This window comes from Camarhynchus parvulus, chromosome 1A (assembly GCF_901933205.1).
Source record: "Camarhynchus parvulus chromosome 1A, STF_HiC, whole genome shotgun sequence".
NCBI classification, from domain to species: domain Eukaryota; kingdom Metazoa; phylum Chordata; class Aves; order Passeriformes; family Thraupidae; genus Camarhynchus; species Camarhynchus parvulus.
The window spans coordinates 70,009,484-70,026,994 of record NC_044586.1 but is presented as its reverse complement, the minus strand read 5'-3'; the positions used below and the strand labels follow the sequence as shown (position 1 = coordinate 70,026,994).

The 17,511-nt window shown below is 62.9% G+C and overlaps 1 protein-coding gene across 1 annotated transcript in view; it reads right to left on the bottom strand.

The window, feature by feature from the left end:
* Positions 1-9,463: 9,463 nt before the first annotated feature.
* SHANK3 (SH3 and multiple ankyrin repeat domains 3) overlaps positions 9,464-17,511 on the bottom strand; it is a 127,392-nt gene continuing 119,344 nt past the window's right edge. Inside the window, 2 exon segments of the mRNA XM_030960634.1 lie at positions 9,464-10,959; positions 10,962-11,263. Of these exon segments, the coding sequence (XP_030816494.1) occupies positions 10,718-10,959; positions 10,962-11,263 (544 nt within the window). The 3' untranslated portion in view covers positions 9,464-10,717.

The following is a 17,511-nucleotide window of genomic DNA, read 5'->3' as shown; positions in this document are numbered from 1 at the left end:
TGGTGTGAGCTGGGGACACTGCTGGGGACAGGGCTGGGGACGGGGGTGGGGACAGGGGTGGGGACAGTGTTGGACACTGGTGGGGTCAGTGTTGGGGACAGTGCTGGGTCAGTGCTGGGACACTGCTGGGACAGTGTTGGGGACACTGCTGGGGACGCTGCTGGCACAATGCTGGGGACAGTGTTGGGGACAGTGCTGGGACAGCTGCTGGGGACAGTGCTGGGGTCAGTGTTGGGACAGTGCTCGGACAGTGTTGGGGTCAGTGTTGGGGACAGTGCTGGGACAACACTGGGGCACTGCTGGGGACAGTGCTGGGGTTGGGGACACTGCTGGGACAGTGTTGGGGACACTGTCCCCATTGCTGTGACAGTTGTTGGGGGCACACTGTTGGGGTCAGTGTTGGGGACAGTTCTGGGGGTGGGGACAATGCTGGGACACTGCTGGGGACATCCAGGCCAGGCCGGACACCCAGGTGAGTTGGGGACACCCATAGGAGTGGGGACCCCCAGCCCCTTCCCTGTCCCTTTGTCCCTTGGCCGTGTCCCTGAGGGTCCCCCCCTGCCCAGGCTGTGAGTGCCACCCCCTGCCCTGGCCCTGGGGACACCAGCGGGTGGCCGGGACCTGCTGGGGGTGTGACACTGGGGACAGTGGCTTCGTGCCATTGGTGTGGCACCTGTGGGAGCCAGGGCACCCCAAATCTCATCCAGGAACTCCCCAAATCTCACTCAGGGACACCCCAAAATCCATCCCACCCATCCCACCCAAAATTCATTCACCCCAAAAATTTGAGGGGCACCTCAAATTTCAGCTGGGAATATCCCAAAATTCAACTGGGGCACCTCAAAATTCAGCTGGGACATCCTAAAATTCAACCAAGAACACCCCAAAATTCAGCCAGGGACACCCCAAATCTCACTCAGGAACACCCCAAACCTCACTCAGGGACACCCCAAAATTCACCCGAGGCACCTCAAATTTCAGCTGGGGCACCCCAAAATTCAGCTGGGGACACCCCAAAATTCAACTGGGGACACTCCAAAATTCAACAGGGACCCCCCAAAATTCACCCACAGGGTTCTGTCCCTTGGGGGCTCCCATTGTCCCCCCTGTGCAGGGCCGGGACCACCGCGGGATCTGAGTGACCACAGGACGAGGCGGAGCTTTCTTATAAATTTATTACATAATAATAATAATAATTAATAATAATAATATAATATAAGAAACATAGATCTCTGTGGGGGATGTGTATCACAACGTCAAGGGCGGGAGGCGAATGGCCGCACCTCCGTGACTCCGGAGAAGGAGAAAGCTCCTCCGAAAATCCATACAAAATTAAGGGTGAAGTCAAACTGACCCTGGGAAATTAAAAACGGAACGAAAACCCACAGGTGAGTCCGGCTGGGGGACGGAACCGAGAGTGTGGCGGGGCCGGGCTGTGCACATGCAGCGGGCGTGAGGGCGTGGCACATGCATGGGCAGTGAGGGCCTGGCCGGACAGCGGCCGGCCGGCCGGACAGCGGCCCCGCCACGGATGGCGCTGGCGGGGCCGGGGTCCCCCCGGGAGCTGAGTGACCCCGGGGGGTTCTGCTCTTTGTCACAGTCGGGGGAACGGACGGGCGGATGGAGGGGGGGCGATGGCGCCGGGCTGGACAACGGAAAAATATCGACAGCTTGGGGGGAAAAAACCCCTTTGGAAGCGGGGGGAAAAGAAAAGGAAAAGTGTCTCCCTTTGTACAGCGGAAAAACCCGAGTGGTGGAGAAGCCATGAGAGGAATCACAGTAACCGCCGCGGCCCGGGGCGGGGGCGGCGCGGCCGGGGGGGCACGGCCCTGGGGTTGGCGTGGCCGAGCCGTGGTCAAGGGGTCGGCGTGGCCAAGAGGCCAAGCGGTGGTCAAAGGGTCAGCATGGCCGAGGGGTTGGCGTGGCCGAGGGGTTGGCGTGGCCAAAGGGCCGGCACGGCCGAGGAGTTGGCATGGCCGAGGGGTGGTCAAGGGCTTGGCACGGCCAATAGATTGGCATGGCCGAGGGCTTAGCATGGCCAAAGGGTTGGCATGGCCAAGGGGTTGGCATGGCCAAGTGGTCAACACGGCCAATGGGTTGGCATGGCCGAGGGGCTGGCGTGGTCAAGGGGTCATCATGGCCAATGGGCTGGCACGGCCAAGGGGCGGTCAAGGGCTTGGCATAGCTGATGGGTTGGCATGGCCAAGTGGTCAACACGGCCAATAGATTGGCATGGCCAAGGGCCAGCACGGGCGAGAGGTGGTCAAGGGCTTGGCACAGCCAATGGGTTGGCATGGCCAAGGGGTTGGTGTGGCCGAGGGGTTGGCATGGTCAAGGGGTCATCATGGCCAACGGGCTGGCATGGCCAAGGGGTGGTCAAGGGCTTGGCATAGCTGATGGGTTGGCATGGCCAAGTGGTCAACACGGCCAATAGATTGGCATGGCCAAGGGTTGGCATGGCCGAGGGGTTGGCATGGCCAAGTGGTCAACACGGCCAATGAATTGGCATGGCCGAGAGTTTGGTGTGGCCAAGGGGTGGTCAAAGGGTCGGCACGGCTGATGGTTTGGCATGGCCAAAGGGTCATCATGGCCAAAGGGTTGGCATGGCCAAAAGGTCAACACGGCCAATGGATTGGCACGGCCATTGCGTTAGCATGGCCAAAGGGCCAAGGGGCGGTCAAGGGGTCGGCACGGCCGAGGGGCCTGCATGGCCAAAGGATTGGCATGGCCAAAGGGCTGAAGGGTGGTCAAGGACTTGGCACAGCCAATGCATTGGCGTGGCCAAGGGGTCAGCATGGCCCGGGGCTCAGCATGGCTGATGGGTTGGCGTGGCCAAAAGGCCAAGGGGTGGTCAAGGGGTCGGCACGGCCGATGGGTTGGCATGGCCGAGGGCTTGGCATGGCCAAGGGCCAAGGGTGCTTAAAGGGTCAGCGCAGCTTAGGGGTCAGTGTGGCTGAGGGGTCAGTGTGGCTGAGGGGTCAATGGGTCTAAGGGCTGACCAAGGGTTTGGCACCGCCAATGGCTTGGCATGGCCAAGGGGTCAGTGTGGTCAAGGGGCCAGCCTGGCCAAAGGGTTGGCATGGCCAAAGGGTTGGCGTGGCCGAGGGGTCAATGTGGCCGAGGGGTCAATGTGGCCGAGGGGTCGGCACAGCCGATGGGTTGGCGTGGCCGAGGGGTCAGCGTGACCCCAGGATTGGCGTGGCCGAGGGGTCAGTGTGGCCAAAGGTTTGGCATGGCCGATGTGTTGTTGTGACCGAGGGGTCAGCGTGACCCGGGGGTTGGCAGAGCCGGGGGTGGCCGAGGGGTCAGCACGGCCGAAGGGCTGGCATGGCCGAGGGGTCAGTGTGACCCAGGGGTCAGCGCGGCCCAGGGGCCAGGCCGGGGTCAGGGCTCAGCTGGGCTCCCGCTCTGCCTTCTCCCGGATGGCTTTTCCAAAGGCAAGGTGGCCCCGGCTCCGGAGGGGTCCGGAGCGGGCGGGTGGCGTGGCCGGAGCGGGACAGCAGCTGGGGACACCGGCAATCGCTCCCGGGAAGGGGACGGCAGCGCTTTGGGAACGGCCACGGCACCGGCCAGCGGCCGAGGGGCACCGTGGGGTCCTGGTGGTGGCACCGGGACACCGGGTGGGTGACCCTGGCTGGGGTGCAGAGCGGCACCGGGGGGACACGGAGGGGACACGGAGGGGACACCGGGGGTCTGTGCTGGCGGCTGGAGGGGCCGCCCCGGGCGAAGCCAGTTCGCCCAGGGACCCTGATGGCCTTTTGGAAGTCCCTTGTCCAGCTCTGCCACATCCCCGTGGCAGCGCAGGGGACAGGGACGGGCAGGGGACAGGGACCGGTAGGGTGGGGGACAGGGATGGGAAATGAGGAGGACAGGGATGAGCGAGGCAGGGGACAGGGATGGGCAGGGTGGGGGGGGCAAGGAGGTGGGGGGGGGGGATAGAGACGGGCAGGACAGGGGACAGAAATGACGATGGCGGGGGACAGGATTAGTGGAGCGGGGTACAAGAATGAACGGGCGGGGGACAGGGATGACCTGAACAGGACACGGGGATGAGTGGCACAGGGGACAGGAGTGAGAGGGGCTGGGGACAGGAATTTATGGAACAGGAAACAGCCATGAGCAGGACAGGGGACAGGAATGAGCGGGGCTGGGGACAGGGATGAACGGGTTCGGGGGGCAAGGACGGGTGGCACAGGGGACAGGAATGGGCGGGAACAGGGATGAACGGGACAGGGATGAGTGGCACGGAGGCAAGGATGAGTGGGACAGGGGACAGGGACAAACGGGACGAGGGGACAGGGATGAACGGAATGGGGATGAGCGGGGCAGGGCACAGGATGAGTGACACAGGAGACAAAGGATGAGAAGGGCTGGGGACAGGGACAAACGGGACAGGGATAAACGGGACAGGGATAAACGGGACAGGGATAAACGGGACAATGGGACAGGGATGAGTGGTACAGGGGACAGGCATGCCTGGCAGAGGGGACAGGAATGAGTGATGCAGGGGACAGGGATGCCTGGCACAGGGGACAGGGATGAGTAGCACAGGCAGGGATAAACGGGACAAGGGGACAGGGATGAGTGGTACAGGGACAGGGATAAACGGGACAAGGGGACAGGGATGCCTGGCGCAGGGGACAGGGGTGAACGGGGCAGGGATAAGCAGGACAGGGGACAGGGACAGCACGACGAGGAGGCTGCGGGGACACACGGGGCAGCTTTGGTGGCAGCCCCGGGCGCTCTCGGGACGGGCAGCGCGGGTGGAAGTCGCCTTCTCTGGCGTGGGGCCTGACTGGGACGAGCCGTGGTGTCCCCGCGAGCGGCGCGGGTGACACTCAGTGTTCGCCAACACAGGTACGGCTGCAGCTGCTTCAGCGGGAGCTGGGGGTGCCGGCCGGGCACGGCCGCGGCTCCGCGGGCGCGGAGCGGGCACCGCCATTTCCGCCCTCGGGGGGCGCGGAGGAGGAGGAGGAGGGAGGGGGAGAGGAAGGCTCCTCCGAAATGGCGAGAAGGCGCACAGCTCTCCGGTCCCAGAGTGAGCTTGAGCGGAGCGGTTGCGCTCCGCGGGTTCGGCCTCTCGCGGCGAGAGGCGGCCGCGGGCGGGGGTCTCCGTCTCGGTGTGGCCCCAAAAAACAGCTGCGGAAGGGGCGGAGACCCCGGGACACCCGGCGGGACGCGCCGGGCTGCCCGCGCTCAGGCCACCACTGTCACCTTCCACACGCGCCCGTGCGGCCGGCGGAGCCCCCGAGCCACGGGGGACACCGGGGGGCTCCGCGAGGGGCACCGGGACAGCGGTGCCACCATCCAGGGGACACCGGGACAGCGGTGCCACCCAGGGGACACCGAGAGCGCCGGGGGCTGCCGGGGGCTGCGGGGAGTGGGGAGGGACGGGGGGACAGGGAGAGACAGGCAGGGACAGGCAGGGAGGGCAGGCAAGGGTGGTCGGGCAGGGTGGGCAGTGCCAGGCAAGGGTGGGCAGCGCCAGGCAGGGTGGGCAGTGCCAGGCAGGGTGGCCAGGCAGGGGTAGCCAGGGTGGTCAGGCAGGGTGGTCAGTGCCAGGCAAGGGTGGGCAGTGCCAGGCAGGGGTGGTCAGGCAGGGTGGTCAGTGCCAGGCAGGGGTGGCCAGGCAGGGTGGTCAGTGCCAGGCAGGGGTGGTCAGGGGGTCAGGCAGGGTGGTCAGGGAGAGCGGTCAGTGTCTGCCAGGCACAGGTGGTCAGGGTGGCCAAACAGAGCGGGCAGTGCTAGGCAGGGGTGGTCAGGGCAGTCAGTGCCAGGCTGGGTGGCCAGGCAAGATGGGCAGTGCCAGGCATGAGCGGTCAGACAGAGTGGTCAGTGTCTGGCAGGCAGGTCAGGCGGGGTAGTCAGTGCCAGGCAGGGTGGGCAGTGCCAGGCAGGCAGTGCCAGGCAGGGTGGTCAGTGCCAGGCTGGATGGTCAGACAGTGGGCAGTACCAGGCAGGGTGGTCAGTGCCAGGCAGGGTGGTCAGTGCCAGGCTGGGGTGGCCAGTGGGCAGTACCAGGCAGGGTGGTCAGTGCCAGGCAGGGGGGGCAGTGCCAGGCAGGGTGGTCAGACAGTGGGCAGTACCAGGCTGGGGTGGTCAGTGCCCGGCAGGGGGGGCAGTGCCAGGCTGGGGGGCCAGTGCCAGGCAGGGGTAGCCAGGGTGGTCAGGCAGGGTGGGCAGTGCCAGGCAGGGTGGGCAGGGCCAGGCCGGGCAGTGCCAGGCCGTGCCGAGGGCCAGCACAGCACCGAGGGGGGACAGCCAGGTGCCGCGTGCGGGGTGGCGCGGCCGAAACAGGCACGGGCGCGGCCCCGCGGGGATCCCCCAGGGCAGCGGCCGCGGGAAGGGACAGGCAGAGGAACCCCCAGGAATTCCCCAATCCCACAGCTGGGGAAGGAGCCCGCGCCATGGCACCGGCACGGGCTCCGCCCGCCATGCGACATTCCGCCGTGCGACATTCCGCCGTGCGACATTCCGGCACGCGACATTCCGCCGTGCGACATTCCCGCGTGCGACATTCCCGCGTGCGACATTCCCGGCGGGATGTGCGGAGGGGCTCGGGACAGCACCGGGAGGCGGCGGAGGGACACGGGGGACAGGGGGACAGAGGGACAGGGACTGCAGGGGGCAGGGGAGAGGCACAGGAGGGTGGCACGGGATTGTCTGGGATGGGAGCTGGGATGGGATTTGGGATGGGATTTGGGGTGGGATTTGGGATGGGATGGGATGGGTTGGGATTTGGGTTGGGATTTGGGGGGAGGGTGGTGGGTTTGGGATGGATTTGGGTGGTTTGGGGTGGGATGGCATTGGGATGGCATTTGGGGTGGGATGGGATCTGGGATGGGATTTGGGGTGGGAGCTGCCAGCCTGTCCCTGTGCCCGGAGTGTCCCGGCAATGCTGGACACAGTGGGGACAGGATGGATTTGGGGGGCACAGGTGAGGTGGTTGAAAAGGGTGGGGTGGGGTTTGGGGGGGGGGGTGGGTGGATGGATTTGGGTGATTTTGGGCACAGGTGGGATGGATTTGGGGGATGTGGGTGGGATTGATTTAGTGGAAAGGGTGGGATGGATTTGGGGGCACAGGTGGGATGGATTTGGGGTAAAGGTGGGATGGATTTGGGGGATGTGGGTGGGATGGATTTAGGGACATGGGATGGATTTTGGGACACAGGTGGGATGGATTTGGGGGATGTGGGTGGGTTTGGGATTGGGTAGGATGGGTTTGGGGGCAAGGTGAGGGTGGGATGGATTCTGGGGGGCACAGGTGGGATGGATTTGGGGTAAGGGTGGGTTGGGTTTGGGATCAGGGTGGGATGGGTTTGGGGGCAGGGGTGAGGTGAATTTGGGTAGGTTGGATTTGGGGTAGGGTGGGGTTGGGGTGGTATGGGTTTGGGATCAGGTGGGGTGGATTTGGGATCAGGGTGGGTGGTTTGGGGGGCGAGGGGTGCAGGTGGGTGGAGGTGTAGGGGTGATTTGGGATCAGGGTGGGATGGGTTTGGGGCACAGGGTGAGGTGGATTTGGGGTAGGGTGAGGGTGGGGGGTGGGATGGATTTGGGGTAGGGGTGGGATGGGTTTGGGGTAGGGGGGGATGGGTTTGGGATCAGGGTGGGATGGGTTTGGGGTAGGGGTGGGATGGGTTTGGGGTAGGGGTGGGATGGGTTTGGGGGCACAGGTGAGGTGAATTTGGGATCAGGGTGGGATGGATTTGGGATCAGGGTGGGATGGGTTTGGGTTCAGGGTGGGATGGGTTTGGGGTAGGGGTGGGATGGGTTTGGGATCAGGGTGGGATGGGTTTGGGTCCCGGTGGGAGGGCGCAGGGCGGGGTTGGATTCAGCGGGCGCGGGAGGGCGGGCTGTGGGGATGTGACCGTGGGCGGCGCTGGCACGGGGGGTCGGGGGGCGAGGGTGACACCTGGTGACACCTGGCGACACCGTGGGGCGGGCAGGGCACATCTGGGGACACGGGCGCTGATTGGCGGGGGGTTGGGGACATTGGCGGCACGGCGGGGGCTGCGGGGACACGGCCGAGGGCAGGACCTGAGCTGGGCAGGGGACACCGGGCGGGCGCGGTGGCACCCGCGGTGGCGCAGGGCAGGGCTCGGGACGTGCCCGGGCTCACCGAGCCCGCCATTCCCGGGTTTGTTGTTTTTTTTTTCCCGGGATATTTTTTCCCGGCTCGTCGCCCACCGGGCCCTTCCCCGTTCCCGGCTGGGACAGCGGGGGTGACAGCGGGGGACGGGGACAGGCCACGGGCCCCGGGGGCTGCCGGGGAACGGCGGGGGTCGCCACGGGGGGCGGGGCTCGGGGACAAAGGAGATGGCACCGGGGACATCCCGGGGACAGCCCAGTGCCTGGCGCAGGGCAGGGGACATCCAGGGGGACATCCCGGTGCCCCAACATAGGACAGGGGACATCCCGGGGACATCCCGGTGCCTGGCACAGGGCAGGGGACATCCAGGGGACATCCCGGTGCCCCAACATAGGACAGGGGACATCCCGGGGACGCCCCGGGGGAGCTCCGGGCCCTTTTCCCCGGGCTCCTGGCAAGGTCGGAAAGGTTCGGAGATGTTGAGGGTCAGGACGGAGCTCCCTGTCCTCCCCTCTTAGCACCAGAAGAGTTTTGTTAATGCCTTCCTGGGGGCCTCGCTCGGCTTCTGGGAGCACCGAGCCCTCCCCTCCCGGCCAGCCGGGCCGCCCCCGCCCGGGGGACACGCGGGTGGCGCTGGGGACACGGCCACGGGGAGCGTCCCCCCCTGCGGGCATTGTCCCCGCGGCCACCGCCAGCCCTGGGACCCCCAAAATCGGGGACACGACCCCCGGGGACCTCCCTGCTGTGTGCCTGGAAGACTCGGTGTGTCCCAAACCGCAAGTTTGTGTTTTTTTGTGTTTTTGTGTGTGTGTGTGTGTGGTTTTGTTGTGATTTCTCTGAATCTTTACAAATCCAGAGCGTCTGAAAGGAGCTGTTTTGGGGGGATTGTGGGGATTTTGGGGGTTTTTGTGGTGTGTTTAAAAAGACTTTTTCACATTCATTCAGTCGCTTAAAAACTCCCGCGAGCCACGGGCGTCCCGGGAGCGTCTCCTCCAGTCCAGAGATAGGAATTCTTTTAGGAAAATCCTAACAAAAATCAGGTGGCTATAGCTCTGGAGATATAGATATATAGATATTCTCTCTTTCCAAATATAGAGCTGCTTAAAAAGATGCAAAACGAGGGATGAGCAGGATTTTGGGGGGTGGGGGAGGGAGGAAGGGGTGTGTTGGGGGGGAGCATCCTGTAATTCGTTATCTCGTGGGGCTTATCAGCTGCTCTCTAGATAAATGCACGGAGATTAAATAATTTCCCATCAACGCTTTTCCCCCCTTTGGAAAAAACAAGACCCCAAGCCCAGAGGAAATCAAACCTTTCCCACCCCCCGCCCCCTCCCCTCTAAACGTTGCCAAAGCGGTTTTTTTTTTTTTTGTTCTTTTTTCGGTTTTTTTTTTCCTGCGGGATTCGTCCCCCCCCAGCCTCCCGACATTCCCGAACATGCTTCGATCCATGCGCTCCTCGCTCCCTCTCACCCGGCCGGGGCAGCAGCTCAGAGTCCGGGGGGGTCCGCCTGGCTGGGGGGGCTCTTCTGGCACGGCCTGGCACGGCTCGGGGTGGCACGGGTGCCGCTGGAGCCTTCCCGGCCCTTCCTCCTTTCCTTCCTTCCTCCTTTCCTTCCTTCCTTCCTCCTTTCCTTCCTTCCTCCTTTCCTTCCTTCCTCTCTCCGGGAGCGCCGCCGGGATGGCCCCGCTGGAGCCGCCGCCTCCGAGCCCGATGGGGACACCTGGGGGGGACCCTGGGCCACCCCCGGACAGGGACATCCGAGGGGGTTCAGGACCCAGGGCCACCCCCGGTAGGGACACCTGGGGGGGACCTGGGGCCACCTCCTGACCAGGACACCTGAGGGGATTCAGGACCCACGGACACCTGAGGGGGACCCGGGGCCACCCCCTGGCAGGGGACACTTGGGAGGGTCCAGGACCCAGGGCCACCCCCCGATAGGGACACCCTGGGGAGGGGGCAGGACCTGGGGCCATCCCCTGACAGGGACAATTGTGACCCCGCCGGGGACATTTGGAGGGGTTCAGGACCTGGTGCCACCCCCTGGTAGGGACACCTGGGGGATGGGGGGGTCAGGACCTTGGGGCACCTCCAAGCCTGGCAGGGACAACTGTGACTCTGTCGGGGACACCTGGTGGGTGTCAGGACCCGGGGCCACCTCTGACCCTGCCGGGGACACCTGGGGGGTGTCAGGACCCGGGGCCACCTCCCGGCAGGGACACCTGGGACTTGTCAGGATCTCGGGCCACCTCTGAGCGTGGCAGGGCCACCCGGGAGGTGCCACCCCCGCAGGTGCCACCCGCCTGCTCTGGCAGCTCGGGGGCTCCGGGCCGTGTCGCCGCCGAGGTGCCACCACCGCGGCGCGTCCCCGCGTGTGGCCGGTGCCACCCGGGCGGGGCACACGGAGCGATTTACAGGCCAGCCTCTCCGGGAGAAGGGGAACGAGGAGGAATTTCATGCAACATTCCTGGGCCGGAGGCGGCGGCGCGGGGCCGGGCCGGGAGCGGGCGGGAGCCGGGGGCGGCCCCGCGCCCTCAGTGCAGCTCTCGGAGGAGGAGAAGGAGAATCCGAGTGGGTTTTCTTGGCTTGGGAAATCCGCCCCGCCCTTCCCACGGCGGCTCCGGGCGCGGTCAGCTGTCCACCAGCTGCTTGAGCGCCCGCTCGATGTTCATGCGGTGCCCCACGCGGGTCACCCCCAACTCCACGAAGTCCTCCTTGGTCAGGGCGGGCAGGTGCGTGCCCTCGATCTCGTGGTCCTCGAACTTGTCCCGGTGCTCCACCAGGTTGATGCTCTCCAGCCAGTCCCCCACGTCGTACTTGTTCCACAGGTGCAGCGGCTTCTGCATGAAGGGCCGCGGCGGGTGCAGCGTGTGCAGCGGCGCCCCGGCGACGGCGACGGCGACGGGGAGCGGCTGCGGGCGCTGACGCTGCGCACCACGAAGCGGACTTCCTTGGGCTCGTGGGGGATGGAGAGGCTGGAGGATTTGAGGATGGTGGGGGGCGTCAGGCCGTAGGGCCGGACGGTGCTGAGGGGCTCGGGGCGCTCCAGCGCCGCGGGTTTGACGGGGCTGGGCGTGCGGCGGGTGACGGGGTAGCGGCTGCCGGGCCGCACGGTGAAGGTGGTGCCGGAGCTGCGCTGGGAAATGGTGCTGAGTTCTCCTAAACTACTGAAAAGTCTGCGGAGAGAGCGGGGAGGCGGGGGAGAAAAGAGAGGAGAGGGGAGGGGTGAGGCCGGGTTTGGGAATGGGGGCGCGAATCCAGCGGGGCTGGGGAGGTGCGGGGTGGGGACGCGGCTCGGGAGGGACATCCCGGCGGGGATGTCCCAAAGATTCCGGCAGCGCCTCCAGGGTGGGGATTCCCGGCCGGTCCTGCCCTGCTGGCCCGGCTCTGCGCCCCCCAGAGTGTCCCCAGCCCTGGGGACAAGGACCCTGTGCCTCGTCCTGCCCCGCCCCACCCGCCCAGTGCTGATCCCACATGGAATGGGAGCGGCCCAGCGGAGGAAAGCTGGGATAAGAGGGAACCTTCCAGCATTTTCCCGGGATGGGGGCACCCTCTGGACACCCCTGGTGAGGTCACCTGGTGGCCAGTGTGGCCTGAGGAGCCCAGGGGCGGCCGGGCCGGTGTCCCCTTGGCACTGGGACATGTGGGACCCCCTGGCTGTGCCACCGTGGGAATCTTGGATGGGGACAAAACTCCTCAGAGCGCTGCTGTCCCCTTGGCATTGTCCCCATCCTGCCATTGTCCCCGTGGGATGGACAGGGAATGGGAAAGGAAAGGGATCTGACACCTGGGTGAATCCTAGAAAATCAGAGTCCTCTGCTCTGGAGAGGCTGGGAGAGCTGGGAATGTTCCCCTGGAGCAGGGAAGATCCAGGGAGAGCTTCCAGCACATTGCAGGGCCTGCAGGGGCTCCAGGAGAGCTGCAGAGGGACTGGGGCCAAGGCCTGCAGGGACAGCACCCAGGGAATGGCTCCCACTGCCAGAGGGCAGGCATGGATGGGATCTTGGCAATGAGGAATTCCTGGCTGGGCTGGGATTGCCAGAGCAGCTGGGGCTGCCCCTGCATCCCTGGCAGTGCCCAAGGCCAGGCTGGACACTGGGGCTGGAGCACCTGGGACAGTGGGAGGTGTCCCTGGAGGGGTTTTGAGGTCCATCCCATCCCATCCCATCCCATCCCATCCCATCCCATCCCATCCCATCCCATCCCATCCCATCCCATCCCATCCCATCCCATCCCTGCCACTCCACTTGTCCTCAGAACTCTCCCATAAACTTCCCGCATCCCGGTGCCTCAGTTTCCCTGCTCAGCCTCCCGTCTCAGCTCCCTCCTGGAAAACCAGGACACTCTGGAATGCTGCTGGGATCCACCACTGCCTTGATTGCCACCTCCTGCTTTTGGGAATGTTCATGAGCTCCAGGGATCCCATGAATCCATGGCTCCGAAGGGACGAGCTGAACGTGGCTGAAGATCTGCAACATGAGCCCCATTCCTGATAATTCCCATTTTTGAGCCACATTCCTGATAATTCCCGTTTTTCTGCTTCCCTGGCACAGCAGAGAAGGAATCACCTTCAGGAGGCTCTGACAGGGAAAAGATGTCCTGGGATTATTTGGATTGTCCCTGGGATTGCTGGGATCTTTCCTGCAATGATTCGGATTGTCACTGGGATCGTTCCTGGGATCACTTGGATAATTCCTGGGATCCCTGGGATCACTCCTGGGATTGTTTGGATTGTTCCTGGCATGGCTGCGATCGTTCCTGGGATCACAAGGATAATTCCAGGGGTCACTGGGATCATTCCTGGGATGGCTGAAATCGTTCCTGGGATCACTTGGATCATTCCTGGGGTCGCTGGAATCGTTCCTGGGATAACTTGGATCATTCCTGGGATCACTGGGATTGTTCCTGGCACGGCTGGGATCACTCCTGGCATTGTTTGGATCGTTCCCTGTCCCTTGGTGAGGCTCCCGTGCGCTGCTCTGGTGTTCCGTGGTGGCCCTCAAACCCTTGGAATTGTCTCCCAAAATTCCCATGGCGGCTTCCAAAGGGGCTGTGGCCACGCCCACCTGTCTCCAGCCTTGGTGTGGAGCTATGGATCTTCCTCCAAACCTTCTCCCAGTCTTCTCATGGACGTTTTTCCAATCTTCCTATGGATCTTCCATCCAACCTCCCAATGGATCTTCCCGACTTTCCCAGGGACATTTCCTGACCTCCTCATGGATCTTCCTCTGACCTCCCACAGATCTTCTCCGACCTTCCTGAGGGGTTTTCTCCAACATTCCAGTGGAGGTTTTTCCAACATTCCCAAGGACCTTGTTCCAGCCCCTCTACGGATCTTCCTGTGAGATCTTCCTTCCAACGGATCCTATGGATCTTCCTTGTTTTCCATGGAGCTTCCTCCAATGCCAGTCCCAAACATAGCCCTAACCCTGGGCCTAACCCTAACCCTGATCTTAATCCCGATCCTGACCCTAACCCTGGTCCTGACCCTGATCCTGACCCTAAACCCGATCCCAAGTGCAAACCTGATCCCAGCCTTGACTCTGCCCCTAATCCCGATCCTAACCCTGATCTTAACCCTGAATCTGACCCAAGCTTAACCTTAACCTTGATCCCAACCCTGAACCTAAACCTGACCCTAACCTCGACTCTAGATTCACCTCAACCCTGATCCTCATTTTGATCCCGGTCCTAACCCTAAACCTGACCCTAACTTTAACTCTGATCCTAAACTTGACCCTAATCCTGATCCCAATTCACAGGTGATCCTAACCCTGATCTGAATCCCAATCCTAATCCTAATCCTAATTTTGATCCAGATCCTGGTCCCAACACTAACTCTGACCCCAATCCCAACCCAGATCCTGATCCCAATCCTCACCCTAACCCTACCCCTGGCTTTTCCTGGGAGCGGGACACGGATACTGGGAACGGGACAGGGATTCTGGGAGGTGGGCAGGGACTCCGGGCAAGGACCAAACACCGTCCGAAGTTTTCCTGATCCCGGTCACTCCAGTGGATGGGATGTGGCCATCCCAAAGGATCTGGGAGCAGGTGTGGGAGCAGGACATGGAATTCCTGCTGTCCTGAACCCGGGAGCTGCGGGATGAGCCCGGGGAGGAGCCTTGGGATGAACCTTAGGATGAGCCCTGGGAGGAACCTTGGGATGAGCTTTGGGATGAGCCTGGGAGGAACCTTGGGATGAGCCCAGGGAAAAGCACTGGGAGGTGAACCTCGGGATGAGCCCTGGGATGAGCCCTGGGAGGAACTTTGGGATGAGCCCTGGGAAAAGCACTGGGAGCAATCTTGGGATAAACCTTGGGATGAGCTTTGGGATGAGCCTGGGAGGAACCTCAGGATGAGCCTGGGAGGAACCTTGGGTCAAGCCCTGGGAGGAACCTTGGGATGAGCCCAGGGAAAAGCACTGGGAGCAATCTTGGGATGAACCTCAGGATGAGCCCTGGGATGAGCCTGGGAGGAACCTTGGGATGAGTCCTGGAATAAGCCCTGGAATGATCCATAAGATGATCCAAGTGCCCCCAGTGCCAACACGGGACGGTTCCCCCCTGGTGTCCCCCAAATATCCCAAATTTCCGTGACACCAGTGCCAGGATTGAGGGAATGAATCCTTGGCTGGATCCGATGGGATGAGCCCCCCACGGCCGAGAGGAGCCTGTGGAACGACCCCGCTCCGGGTGCTCCCGGAAAGATCCGGAGCAGGCCGGGAGCTCCCGAGCATCCCACGCCCCTGCCCCACCCGGGGGCAGAGCAAATCCCTGGGAATGGCATCCAGCAGCCGTCGGGAACGCGGCCCCCGGCATTCCCGCAGCGTCGGGATCCGGTGCCGCTCTCCCGGGATGGGGCCGCGGCCTAGGGAATTCAGCGCTTGGCAGAAAAGGACAAGGAAAAATCAACCGGGAATGGCTCCGGGAGCCGGGACACGGATGGAGCCGGAGCTCCGCACACGGGACGGGACACGAGGACGGGACACGGGGACAACACGCAGGAAGCACAACCAGGAGCACAGAGCCGGCCATGCACGCTGGGAAATTCCCAGGGGGAATTCTCCGGCCCTCCCAACCCCACGGGTTGCCCCTTCCAGCCCAAGGGAGCTGGAGCGGGAACAGCTTTTCCCAGGATCCTGCTGCTGTCCCATCCCAGCCTGGGGAGTCCTTCCGGAAGCCACTGGGATATCCTGGAATCATTGCTGGTGGAAGGGGAATCCCTGCATCCCGGTTTTCCTGCTGTGGCCTCGGGTGGTTTCCCCGGGGGATTGGGATGGAGCAGGATCCCAGGAGCTCCCTCCTCTGTCTCATGGAATGTTTGCTCCGGAGGGGGACCTGGGAGCCCCCACGCTGGGGAATCGTGGATGGATCCTGCTGCATCCACAGTTTGCTGGCATTGGAATGGGGATGCTCTGTCCCCCCTTCTCAATGTCCTTCCCAGGGTCTCCTCCACCTTTCCCAGAATCTCTCCCACCATTCCTGGGCTGTTTCCCACCTTTTCTCGGGTCCTCTCCCACTTTTCCTGGAGTCTCTCTCACCTCTCCTGAGATCCTTTTCCCACCTTTCCTGGGGTTTCTCCCACCTTATCCGGGCTCTCTTCCAACATCCCTGGGATCTCTCCTTGCCCTTCCTGGGATCCTTTTCCCCTTCCTGGGATCTTTTTGACTCTTCCTGGGGTTTCTCACGCTTCCTGGGGTTCTCCCACCTTTCCTGGTGTCTTTTCTGGGATCCTTTCCCACTTTTCCTGGGGTCTCTCCCACCTTTTCTTGGAGTCTCTTCCAACATCCTCGGGACCTCTCCCACCCTTCCTGGGATCCTTTCCCACTTTTCCTGGGGTCTCTTCCACCTTTCCTGGCGTCCTTTTCTTTTCCCACTTCCCGGTGTCATTCCCTCCCTTCCTGGGATCTTTTCCATGTTTCTGATGTCATTTCCAGCTTTCTTGGAATCTCTCTCACCTTTCCTAGAATCCTTTTCCTTCCTTTCCTGGGGTCTCTCCCAGCTTATCTGGGATCTCTCCCACTTTTCTTGGAGTCTCTTCCAACATCCCTGGGATCCTTTCCCACCTTCCTGGTGTCCTTCCCTACCCTTCCTGTGGTCTTTTCCCACCTTTCCTCGTGTTTTTCCCACCTTTTCTGGGATCCTTTCCCACTTTTCCTGGCGTCTCTCCCACCTCGCCTGGTGTCCTTCTCTTTCCCCCCCTTCCTGGTGTCTCTCCCACCCTTCCCAGAGGACTGAGCTGCTCCGGGATCTCCCGCCCCACCACGGCCCCAATCCCCGGGATCCCGACGGGAATTTCCTCAGCAGGAACACCAGCGGGAAGAGCCGGACACGCCACCACAGCACAGGGACAGGGCCATGCTCCCGAGGGACGCGCACATCCCGGAGCCGGCGCCGCTCCCTCCGGGCGCCCCCCGGAACCTCGGGAACGCCGGCGGGAGCGGGGCGGCAGCGGGGACGGGGAGAGACAGGTGAGGAATGGGACATTCCCGGTGGGATGGAGCTATGGAATGGGAACGTGCTCACTTACACAACTCGCCCACCCTCCGGAGGCCAGAGGCGGATCTAGGACAGAGCAGCGGGACATGCACATGGAAGCAGGAAAAGAGGCAATGAGAGAAATGTTAGCTCCGGTCCGGGAAGCGCCACACGGAAAAAAGAAGCCACCGGACGTCGATCCCGAGGGATTCGGGGCCGGGAGAACCGCGGGAATCGATCCGGCCTTGGTGTTCCCTGAGTGGAGACCCCCGGGTGGGTTTGGGGAGAGGGAGGGATTGGGAATGGGGGAATGGAAGGGGTGGGAATTGGGGAGGGGGAGATCGGGATGGTTCCCGTGGGATGGGAGAGGGCGTGGCCGGCCGGGAATGGGGCGGTTGGAATTGCATGGATTCAGCCAAAGCCTGGAGGGTTGGACAGCGACAGAGCTGCTGGGAGGGCTGGGGAAAGAGGGAACAGCGGGGAGGGATTTGGGAAAGGACCAGGGATTTGGGAAAGAGAGGAATTCAGGAAAGGATCAGGGAAATGGGACAGAGAGAAGTTTGGGAAAGGCAGGGAAATGGGAAATGTGGGGATTTAGGAAGGGCAGGGATTTGGGAAGGAATGGGGATTTGGGAAAGAGAGGAATTTGGGAAAGGCAGGGATTTGGGGAGGGCCAGGGATTTGGGAAAGGCAGGGAAATGGTAAAGAGGAATTTGGGAAAGGCGGGCAAATGGGAAATGCAGGGATTTGGGAAGGAGAGAGATTTGGGAAAGAGGGGGATTTGGGAAGGCAGGGAAATGGGAAAGAGGAATTTGGGAAAGGCGGGCAAATGGGAAATGCAGGGATTTGGGAAGGAGAGAGATGTGGGAAAGAGGGGGATTTGGGCAAGGCAGGGATTTGGGAAAGGAAGGAAACAACAAATGCATGAGAAAAATGCCCCACAG